Here is an 11,748-nt window from a genome sequence, read left to right on the forward strand (position 1 = left end):
GCCCAGACAGGCTGGGGAGGCTTCAGCTGTGGGGTTACTGAAAATCCAACTGGAGACGGTCCTGGTCCACCTGCTGTAGGTAACCCTGGTTGAGCAGGGGGATTGGATGAGATAATCATGCAGTCCCTTCCAACCTAATCAGTCCTATGATTCTGTGGGAAAAATAAAGTAAAGCAAAACAACAGTGACCACAGAAACTGAGACTGCACTTAGTGCACAGTGCAGCAGGGGTCCTGGAGCCCAAACTTGCCCTCAAACCAGTCGGTACGTTGCTGTACGTAACCTTCACCTCTCTGTGCTCATCCCCAGGGCAGCAGATGCTCCTGTTACATTCAAATGAATTTATTTGTGCTGACGGCATGGAAGGTGTGAAATAAGGTACTGCTGCAAGCAAAGCCTCTTCCCAGTGACACTCAGTGTGCTTTTCAGGACGTGAGAAAACACCCTGCACACTCATTTTGCAGAAGGTGTCAGAAATTGCTCAGGATCTACACAGAGTGGCAAAGTGCTCAATGTGGGAAGGAAATAAACAGCCCAAGGAGAAAGAGACAGCTTTATTTAAGGAATGGAAGTGAAGTCTGGAAGGATGAAGCCAGCAGTTGCCTGAGGAGTTGTTTTTCTGAGAAAGTGCAATTCAATCCTTTCTGGCATAACACTCAGAGAAAAAAAAGAGTTGCTGGGGCCAGCAGGTTTGCGCTGACTGAGAAGGGTCGCTCCTTGCTCTCCATCCAACCCAGCAGGGTTCTGACCAGCTCCACACAACGTGCCCACTCTTTCCTGATGAAGGTATCTGCCGAGAGCTGCAGAGTGCCAGCATGGGGATAGAGGCAGAGGCTGCTGCCCTGGCTCTGCAGGAGTTCATGAAACACCTCTTTTCCTAGGGTGAGCCACAACAAAACAAAGAAATGGACTTTAAGGTGCAGCTGGCCCTTTCCCCCATCCCGCTCTGATGCGGGGAGAACACAGCCCAGTTGGCTTTACCCTCTCCACAGCCATGACTGGTGATGCCGAAGCCAGCTTGAACGTTACAGGGACTGGTCAGCACTGTCTGTTGGAGACCCGTGAGCGTGGCTGACCTCTTCCTCTTGCTAGTTATAAACTCAGACACCACACAGAGCAAATGTAACCTTGCCTTGCCCAGCAACTTCCCTCTGTAAACAAAAGCCATGCCCGGCTTACAGCCAGGTCAAAGAGAATCAGATTCCAAAAGGAATCAACCCTGGTGGATCAGTTCCATGGTTTCACTGGCTGCATCAGAGCCGCTGCCTTCAACCAGCCTGAACGCTTCTGTCCCACGAGCCGCGGGCACCCACTGTCACTGACGAACACTGATCATGCAATGAGTAGTAACAGAGTTGCTCTGTTGGCGCTGGACCAGGTTTTGCAGTTTCCTCTCTCGCTGGCAAGGCAACGTCCAAGCAGGCTGCTCGCAGGTGCTCAGTTCTTCCATCGGATTTGCTAAAAGAGAGAAGGCGGCATGACTAACATCAGTGCTGACCGCAGATCCCTCAGGCCAAGCTGCTGAGGCCCAGTCCCTGAAAAGGGGAACTATGGCTGTAAGGTGCTACTTCTATCAGCTTCACCCTTCATTCCTGCACTGAATGCAGCCCCAAACACAATAGTAGCTTCCCAGAAAGGAGAAAAGAATGTAGGAGAGCCATGCCCTTTCTGCACACCTAACCAAGAGCCATCTCTGATGAGAGTTTCTATAATAAAAAGTAGGTGTTTCTTACTGTGTTGTTGAGTATGCTGTTTATCTTCTCTTCTTCTGCAGAGCCTCTCTCCACCTTGCATTTATATGCCATCAGCTGGATGCGATCCTTTAGATCCCTGTACGTCTAGATAAACAGCAAAACCAGCACACATCTGAGCGAAGGGGACACTTCCACAGCTGGAAGTTTTCCCAAGACTCAGGAATAAGCAAACCCCACCAGGCACACGGCGGCAAATTGGCATGGGAAAGCTGGGGAGAAAAAGCAGGCTTTTGTCCCTTCTCTTCAGACACACAGCAAGGACTCACATCTATGACAACATCGTGGCACTTGTATTTTGTGGCAAGGTTCAACCGTGTCTCCACATCCTCTACCAAGCGCACATATTCCTGCAGCACCTGCAAGGGAAGGAAGAGTGTGTCAGCTCCCTTCTGCAGGTACTTCCTGCCTCATTCTTCCACTCCAGTCACAAATTCTTACAAGGTCACTGGCCACACAGACTTGACTCCGTCCATCCTAAGGCAACAAGTGGCCAGGACAAGTCTGCTAAGGACTCCAAGGGCAGTAAAGCTTTGCTCACAAAGCTCCAAGTCCTGTGCTACCTCATTTCTATGGATCAGGTTAGCCATTACCAGATAGATGAAGCATATATGTTTAAAGTTAACACAGCAAACAAGGCTGCCAATGCACTGTGGAGAGCTTGCTCTGTGGGCAGCTCACCTGGGGAATCAGTCATGTCTCAAATCCCAGTGAAGACCAAGAGGACACAGGCAGTGGTTCCTTGCTCACCTGGACAGGTGCATTGTTCCTCTGCAAGATCTCCACCACGCGGTGGAAGCCAATAGGTGCCTTCTTCTTGGTATAGCCCAGCCAGTTCTGGAATGACAGCCAAACCTTTTGTTAATCCTAACGGGCAATCCCTCCAGCCACTGCAAGAGGAAGCAAGAAACTGGTTCTCCCCTGGTGAAGGAAGAAATAACCTCTCTCCAGCTGCCAGCAATGTACCCCGTCAGCCACCACATGCACCACTGGCAGAGCCCTTCACCAGTGGCTGGGCTCAGGCTGGCTGCGAACCATTTGGTAAAGGGGCACAAGGGCAGCCTGCGTCTCTGGCGCAGTTGCTGCAACCAGTCCAGGCCCGGGAGAGCTCAGGGAAAGGAGAAATATATTGTAACGCCCTGCTGGGCCCTGCTGAAATGAAACCAGTCTGTCTGGTAACTCCGGAACAAGCCAGCTATCAGCAGCAGATATCAGCACTTGGAACTGAATTCCTAGCAAGGCTTTCCCCAACTCACCTTGGTGGTAAAGAGGGCATCCACATCCTCCCAGGCTCGCAGCTTGGCACGGGCAGCCAGGGCAGTCAGCACATACTGCTTATCAGGAATCTGCAAGGCACAGAGCTGCAGTCAGAGCACTAGCACTGCTCAGAAGGCCTGTGTGGGATGCAGAGGAATGGCACCTGCCCCCAGCCTTGTCAGAAATCATACCAACAGCCAGGCAAGGAAGTGAGATACTGCCTGAGACCCCTGTCAGCACTGCAGAGGGCAGGAGGCAGGGATTTGCAAGTGCTGTTGCAGTCAGTATGCATTGGCCCCTGCTCAGTGGGACAGTGAAAGCCTCCACATGACTCCCACCTGCATTTCTGAGCTTCCAGAATAGGCCTGCCCAAGGAGAATACAGTGCCTCCCCTGAACCCCCGCCTCCGTGCTGAGCCTCTCAAACTCCTGCCCAGCCCCCTCACTAAACACAATTCGGTTGCCCACATTTTCAGCCGGTGCTGCCGGCAGGAAGCTCACATACCTTAAATGTTTTCTTCAGATTGGTTGGGCTGCTGAATGTTCCCTAGAGAGAGCAGACAGTCAGTGCAAACTCAACAGAGGAGGCCAAGACAGAAGTTCAAACACCTTTCATTGTAAGGCATTTGCCCTGCACATGACGAATCTCCCTGCTATCACAGTCTTCATGAGCTTTTTGCTCATTACAGTGACAAAGGAAAAACTGACAGAAAAGAGCAACTAACCTACTCCATTAGGTCTCTGGTTTGGTTTTCCCTACATTCTCAAGCTGTTGCACCTCCAGCACTTCAGAGACCAGAATCATACACCTCAGCCTCATGGGATTAAGGACTAATTTTAAGGACTAATTCTGTCTGCTTGGAGGCAGCACAAGACAGTGATTTCTTTTAGGGTGTAACTCAGTGATAGGCCACCCCAGGTTGAATGTCCTTTCTTAGAGCACATAAGAAATCTCCAACCTGGTCCCGGATGGCTGAGGTAGCTTCATTTCTCTGGTCTCTCTTGCGGATGAAATATGACCCCCCCTTCTTTCCTGAACATGCCCAGCTTAACCACCTCTCATACTGAGGGCTACAGGGATGAGATGTAACCTTGGTCCTCTACCACATCATCCTCACCTCAGCCTCTGTGTAGTGGTAGAAACAGGAATAGAAGAGAGTGGTCACTAGTGGCATGTTGAGAATTGAGGCCTTGCGAGGGTATTTCCGAAATATCTCCGACTGCCCAGCCGTCTCCAAGTGTCGATCATTGGCCTGAGGAAACAAACAGACAGAGGGTGAGCATGACTCAGGGCAGCTGCCTGACCTAGTTACGGGGTATAGACCTGGGCAGAGTGTTGTGATAGCAAAGCCCAAGCACAGCCTCAACACGCCACGCAGTCTGATGTCTGCTATTTCACACGTGGGTCTGGCGCAGCAGCTTGCAGAGCAGTTAAGCTACACTAGCCAGGCAGGCTGTTTAGATGCAGAGCGGTATGAGTTAGGGACAGATAGGGATCTCACAGATAGTTGCAGTCACCTCCTGACCAGCAAAAGAAAGATTTCATACCTCAATTATGATCTGTCTCTCCAGCAGTGTGTAATGGTCTTGGATGTGGGAGATATCCTCGGGTGAAAATGGCAGCCTGGCCAGACACGCGGGAAGGAAACAGTCAGCAGCTCTTAATGCAGCACACTTGGAGGGAAGTTTTTCTCTGCTGACCACACTCTCCACACACAGGGATGTGGGGAACACCCCCTGCTCTTCCCAGCCTGAGAGTAGGTAACTCAAGCTCTTGCCCCATCAACCCTGCCTCATTGCCCTCTCCAGCTGGCTTTCTCCTAGACAAGCTCCACAGAAGGAAAAATTATGTGGCGTCCCTTATAGAAAAACCTAAAGCTGATGTTACCAATTTCCTTAAGCGCTCAGGCACCCACGCTTTTACCCTTCACAACCCGATCAGAAGGTCAAGAAAGCATTTCTGCCCCCAAGTAAGTAGCAAAAGATGCTGGACTAGTGATCAACACAAATTCTTCTGTCTGCATTATGTCCACAATACCTCGCTGCCACCGAGGCAAAGCCAGCATCAATTTTGGAACTACTTAAGCTGCAGTACTTGGACAGGCGTCTGATTTTCTTTATTACCAGCTTCTGTGGAGCACCCATATCCGTCCCACCCTTTTTCGTTTTTCCTTACCCAATGCATCCTTTCAGAAATTCCCTCCTCTTTTCTACATCCTGGATGTTCAAATGCTCCCGATACTGAGAGAGCTGGAGGGAGAGGGAAAAGAAGCAAAGTCTGTCTCGTGAATTTAGGACGTACAGGACTCCAGGGGGCGAAACAGGGACGCGAAGCTCTCGTCTGACAACCAGACACCCTGCAGCCACCTCTCCCTGCCCTTTTCATGCTCAGTGCACCCTCTTCACCACGTAAAAGGAGCTTCTGCTCCTGGGAATACTCACAGCAACTTCCTCAGTCCTGTCTAGGAACCTGCAAAAGGAAATAAGCAAGCATTAATTGGAGGGAGATACCTAGCAGTGTGCTCAGATCTGCCACGTGGCTGCGCAAAGCCTCACCTGAGCAGGTCCAGAAGCATCTTCTGCTCGCCGGTCTCCTTGAGGAAATGGATCAGATGACACAAGGCCACCTGCCGCTCCTCCAGCTCCCGAAACAAGATTTCTACAGGAGAGAGGGATGTGCACATGTGGGTAAAAGAAGTTAGCACGACCAAGCGAGAGGGGGTTACACACGGTGCACGGAGCTGCAAGCAGTTAGGATTCAGCAACCTTCCCCACCTCAAAGCCTGGTCTGCGGGGCTATGGCACAGAAGAGGCACACTCACGAGGCTGTTGGGTGAATTCCCAGCAGAGTGCTACTCCTACAGATTCATTCCCATTTACCCCATCACCACCACCACTTCCCAGCGTTTAAAGCTCCCCTCTGGGACCCTGACAGGCACCACCACCCCCCTCCCACATTACACTCACTGCAAGAATATTTCACACTCAGTAAAGCAGCAATACCTCAGCTGCTGCCTCTCTGTGACTTGCAGCTGGTGAAAGAACTAGCCTCTCTGTCCTTAACTGAAACCCTCCCCCCAGTCACACTTACCTCTCCTGAGCGTCCGTTTCAGGAATATCAGGACCTGTGAGCACAGAGAGGCAGCTCTCAGCTGAACATACCGGTCTTCATCAGAATTAAGACAGAGAGACAGCAAACTGTCAAGTTTGGCCCAGGTCTGGGAAAACTTTTGCAAGGGTGTCTGAAGGCACAGCTCTTACAGTGCTCAGCTGAATTCTGCAACCCACTGGACACAGGGCAAGCAGTGAGCCAGGGCCACAGCTGCCCAGCTTCTCTGGAGCTTAGCTTAGCAAGACCAAGAAAAAACTTTCCCTGAAGCATCCGAGGACTTAAAATACCTGGATGGGGGAAGCTTTGACACAGCTCCACTTGCTGCCTGATGCTGTGGAAACCAGAAAAACTGGAGAAGTCCCTCAAATCTTCTGTGCTGCAGTGAGCAGATTAAACCTTGGCCTTTGAGAAGTTGCTGCAAAGAGCCCTTTGAGGGCTGAAGGATCGGGTTCTTTATTATTATTCCTGCAGACTGGCAGGAGAGCCAGCAGGAATATGGAACTTTCCAGCCTTAAGCTTTGACAATTTTCAGTAACTTCTTCACCTGAACTAAAGAAACCCCATCTTGCAAGATGAGGTGGCCAACTGACTGTCCACACAAGCACCCTCTGCGGGGTCACCCAGGAGTTCCCAGCCCTGTGTGCCCCCAGCAGGACTCACAGCTGTAATGACATTCCCATCGTGCCCTGCCACAGCTTCATCCAAGAGCACCAGCTTGTCCTGCAGGGAGCGAAATCTCTCTAGAGAGCAGACCTGGAGAAAGAAGAGGTGTAAGTAGGCATACAAGACATCAGGCAAGTCCCCACTCTGAACCAAGCCCTAAGGTGTTACCCAGTCTTTCCACATAAGCCCTTCAGTAACACAAATAACTGCCCCACCAACCGCTGGAGAACTTTCCATTCAGCTGAAGCCATGTGCTGTGCAATCCCTGGGAATCTGTCAGCTGAGGTTGGAGAGTTAGCCCTCGTTACTGCCTGGGTTAGGACAGCAGACACCATACATTTGGCACAAACACTCTCGCAACAAGGCCAAACTTCCCTGCATGCCACAAACCACCAGTCCTGACAGGAGGAGGGAACTCCATAGCATTCTTGCCATGGAGGAGAATGGAAAAGTAGAACCGCATGACTGCCCCCTTCTTCTTATCCTGTAATTGTGGCCTCTCTCAGCCTTCGGTCCACCTGCCCTCTGTCCAGCATGCCTCAGCACGGCAACTATTAAGGACAGGTAGCTTCGAAGGCAGTTCTTAAGGGCTGCACACAACTCCTGTGCACTCGCTGCAAACTGAGGCAGCCGACACTAAGATTCCATCTTCATCCCTCCGTTTGCCACCAACTAAGAAGTGAAATAAAGCCCCAAAGCCTTGGATCTTTTCCATAAATTGAGCCCCAGGGAGTGGAAAGGGTAGAGGGGGTGTAGCAGTTCAGGTACCTCCTGTCAAAGACTAGCTGAGCAGATGACTCAGCTAACAACCCAACAAAACCCTGCAGGTCTTCTGCTGCTCCTGAGCTACAGTGATCTCCACAGTGATCTCTGCACTGCCACCTGGCAAAGCAACAGACAGGCACAGCACCATCCCTGGCAGATGCTGCACGCAGCATGGATCCCCTTCCTGCTCCTGGAACAGCCAGAAGCATGGAGAAACATAAAGCAGCTTGGGAGCACCCCCCCCTCCTTCTCTCACAAGCAGACGAACGAGGAATATTCTTACCTTGCCCCTCTGCATTCGCCTGACTGTATCTTTGGGGCTCCAGTCACTGCTGTAATCCTGCCACGAGAGAAACAAAGAGCAACTCAAGAGAACAATGAATTATTGAAAATCTAAATATAAGAGGGGGAAAAAAAAGAAAAAAAGCTGATCCAGTTCCTCCCTACTAGGGAACCACTGCACACGAGTGTCTCAAGTCAATATATAACTGAAGGTCAGATGTTCTGAGCATAAGGGCACAGAACAGCTGCTGGAAAGGCTCATAGAGTGCTTTTATTTTTTTTTTAGTGCACTAGTAGAATTCAATACTGGTCAGAGAGAAAGGAGGCTCAGGGTCTGGCTTGAACGCTGTGTGTTTATGTCTGCTGGTAAAGGCACTGGCTTCTGTCTGTGTTAATCTGTGTGGCCAGCTGTGCTAGCACTGTGCCTGTCTGCATCTGTTGGGAATGTGTGCTCAGCCTTGTTACAGTCTGGACCTGTGGACACGGAACCACAGCCTCACATCTGCTAGGCTGGGACAAGAGGACTTCACCCAGTCCCCAAAACCCCTGGATTCTGCAACACCTAGCACTGCCTCTATGGGAGAAGAACACTCCTGCCAGCTGGTACCCCATGTCTGTGCCCTCCCTGTCCCAGTGATTCATGAACAACAAGTTTAGAAACCTTCAGGTTTCTTTTAAGGAGCACACAGTTCACCTGACCAAACATGAAAGCAGTTTATTGGCAAAGCACTATTTAGAAATCCTTTTCACAGAGACCGCTGGGCCTTCAGCAGGAGAAGGAATAACTAATATCCTCAGCAAAGCTCCCTACTTCTGCGTTAAAACAGAGAACACCTAAACCAGCTGTGAGGCTGGGTCTGCATTTGGCAGCTCCCTGTCCTTATCCCTGCATTGCCCTCTGCTGTCTGAAATAGCAATTAATCAATTCCCATAAAACGTTCAGAGCACAAAAAGCTCTCATCTCAGCACTACAAACGTGGGCTGCTCACCTTGTACTCAGCTTTCGGTCTGCGCAGCTCTGGGGCATAGTTTTTAACTCCTGTGTCTGAGAGGGCTGAAAGGGAAGGACAAAACTGAGGAGCGCATCAAAATCCTGGCTCATATCTACTTCCAAAACTGCCCTTTCCTTGGTTTCAAGCATCAAATGGCAATCCAAAGTTGCTTTAAACCCAACAGTCATCAGTTGTACATAAATAGATTCCCTCAAATCATCACGCCAACCCTTTTGCTGGTTTGCTGAAGAACTTTCAGGCAACCCATTCCTGCAATACTAGGAAGACGACACTGCTCATTTTTGGAAATGCTGTGGTTTATGTAAACCTGCACCCATCCCAAAATGAGGCAGGGGTTCAGAACTTACCATCTGAAAGGGACTGTAAACTGGGAAGTTTGTTTCGTCCTGCAATCAAAACAAAACTCATGAAAGACTTGTCTCTTCTCTGGTAACATCTCTTGCAGAGGGAACACGGGTCTAGACTGCAGCCTGGTGAGCTGCAGTCATGCCAGTGCAGAACAGGCCACTCTACACAGCTACATGCCACATTGGCATACCTGGGGCTCACCTGCTTGCACTGTGAGGCTTTGAAATAGCCTGTGCCATCACGAACCATGCTGCACCCTAGCCCTATCTGCCTTCTCATTGCCAAAGCTGGGAGAGGTTAGAGAGCCTGAGTTTGCTCCTCTACCTGCAGAGCGGAGGCTCCAGCATGCAGCACTGCTTAGGCCACCACAACACAGCTTTGCTCACCAGGGCTGCAACTCTGATGCCTTTTTATCACTCTATTATCAAAGCTGTTAGTAGAAAAACACCCCAGAGAAAGCAACAAAGCAAAAGCTGGCATGTTGTCCAACTGAGAGACAAGAGAGCTGAACTCGTACAAGCTGTTTATGTCCCCCATGCCCTGCTGCACAATTCCCCCACCAGCCAGCTACGCTACCACTGCTGCTACCAGCAGCACTGAACCCATCAGCAGCAGCCAGCTGAGCTCCAACTAAAGAGCAACCAACTTGTTCTCCCTACAGTAGTGAGGGTCAGATGAGGCCCACATGGATCAAACCAGTCCTTTTGTAGCCTGCTCTTTTCCACTGTGCAAACAGATTGTGGTAAAGTGCTGTGCTCTACCTTGCTATTCTGTGGAACCTAGCTTACAGGAAGCCAAAATCCCCAAAGCCACCTCCCACAACAGGAGAGCTGCCTATCTTCTGCACAAGGCAGGCACAGTCACCAATTTCTGACCAGTGACAGAGACACTCTCACAGTAAAGAGGGATCGGAGCTCCCCCGTTTTGTAATACACTTAATACAACCTATTTACATAAGGTAACTTGATTTCCCCCTTGATATTGTTGAGGGAAAAGCCATTTGCCCACATTGTGTACGAGGAACCTCACCTTTGAATAGGCTGCTTAGGGAGTAGGAGGAAACTTGCTTGGGTAAAGCGGCATTGGAGGAAGAGCCCTTCTGTAGGCTGGAGTCTCGGCCTTCCAGGGAGCTAGTGCTGCTGGAGGCGGTCTCTTTGATTGACCAGGAGATGCCTGTGCACAGACAGAGGTTATTCAGAACAGAGAAAGAGAAAACCTCTCTGTAAACAAAGTTCTTATGGCAGGGCAGGAATATTACCAAGCGTGTCCCGGTCAGTTCTGCACTAACATGTCCTGCTAAGTTTGACAGCCCAGTGCTGACCAGATGCACTGTGCAGAACCCCGATCTCATGTAACAGTGCTTGTCAAACAGCTGCTTGTTGCCCTCCAGAAACGGCTGCATTTCAGCAATGCTATACAACTTGTTATGGATTATCTTAAAAAAGCATACGCCACCCAACGTTTGTGTGTCTTTTATGGGGTAAAGCATCATCTGCACTCCAGAGGTACAAAACAAGACGGAGAATCCCTGTCTTACCTCAGATTATGGACAAATACGAGCATACCTCCCCGGACACTGGAAAACTAAGATAGTTTTCCTCCCCACACAGACAAAACAGCTGTCAATGTTCACGTGCATTCATCTCTTTTTTTTTGTTTGTTCAAGCCAGTTTTCCCTTTTTTTCATGCATTTTTCACATGTTTTAGGACAAGGTGGTACAACAGAATAGCTGATGGGAAAAGAAAAAGTTTGCACTGGTGGGAGGAGCTGCAGCACAGGCCAAGAAGGGGCTCCTTGAAGGCTCCCTGGGTGATCTGTATTTAAAATGTCACCGCTTGGATGATGCCCACTGGCTAGCAAGCGCCACATTTTCTGCGGGTAATGAGCTCCAAAAAAAAGCAGATGGCATCGTGCGTGGGTCCTGAGGTTATGCCCACCGCCGCCAGAAGCACATTTGACAAAATCACAGAACCGTAGGGGTGGGAAGGGGCCTCGGGAGACCACGGGGCCTGCACTCACTTCCCACGGGCTCCCCGCTCCAGCTGACCTTCTCCAGCTCATCCTCATCATCGTCAACGATGTCCCGCAGGCTGTTCACCGCCCGTTTGGACTCCTTCAGCTGCGGACAGACACGGGGCTCGCCTCAGGCCGCCTGCCGGGGAGCCTCGGGGGGCCCCGCGGGGCAGCCGGCCCCTACCTGGCACAGCTCGTCGTCCTCGTCGTCGAAGGTGAAGGCCCGGCACTTGGAGCTGTGCCAGTACTCCTCCTCGTCCGCCCGCGACCGGCTCATCTGCAACGGCAACGGGCGGCGGCCTCAGGACCCCAGCCCCCGGTTCCCGGCCCCGGCCCCCGCCCGCTCCCCGCTCACCTCCCCTCACGCCCCAGGCACCGGCACCGGCCGCTGAGGTACTGCCGCCGCCCGCGCGGGGCACGCCGGGACTCGTAGTCCGCCCGCCGCCCTCCCGCCCTTCCCCTCCCCCGCACGCGGACTACGAGTCCCAGCGTGCCCCGCGCGGGCGGCGCCTGAGGAGAGCCGGGCGGAACGAAAACTCGCGGC

At 51.4% G+C, this 11,748-nt stretch overlaps 1 protein-coding gene across 1 annotated transcript; it reads right to left on the bottom strand.

Annotated features, from left to right (window-relative positions):
* Window positions 1-538: 538 nt before the first annotated feature.
* VIPAS39 (VPS33B interacting protein, apical-basolateral polarity regulator, spe-39 homolog) lies at window positions 539-11,663 on the bottom strand. The gene is made up of 20 exons (XM_080592333.1): window positions 11,560-11,663; window positions 11,389-11,481; window positions 11,211-11,310; window positions 10,220-10,363; window positions 9,190-9,228; window positions 8,819-8,883; window positions 7,831-7,887; window positions 6,780-6,872; window positions 6,099-6,132; window positions 5,564-5,666; window positions 5,450-5,477; window positions 5,184-5,257; window positions 4,556-4,631; window positions 4,126-4,260; window positions 3,513-3,554; window positions 3,008-3,097; window positions 2,502-2,588; window positions 2,021-2,110; window positions 1,734-1,838; window positions 539-1,458 (listed from the first exon to the last, which is right to left on the bottom strand). The coding sequence occupies exons 2-20, from the start codon at window positions 11,479-11,481 to the stop codon at window positions 1,438-1,440; spliced, it is 1,476 nt and encodes a 491-aa protein (XP_080448459.1). The 5' UTR covers window positions 11,560-11,663; the 3' UTR covers window positions 539-1,437.
* Window positions 11,664-11,748: the final 85 nt, after the last annotated feature.

This window comes from Anser brachyrhynchus, assembly GCF_964034855.1.
Source record: "Anser brachyrhynchus genome assembly, chromosome: 5".
NCBI classification, from domain to species: Eukaryota; Metazoa; Chordata; class Aves; order Anseriformes; family Anatidae; genus Anser; species Anser brachyrhynchus.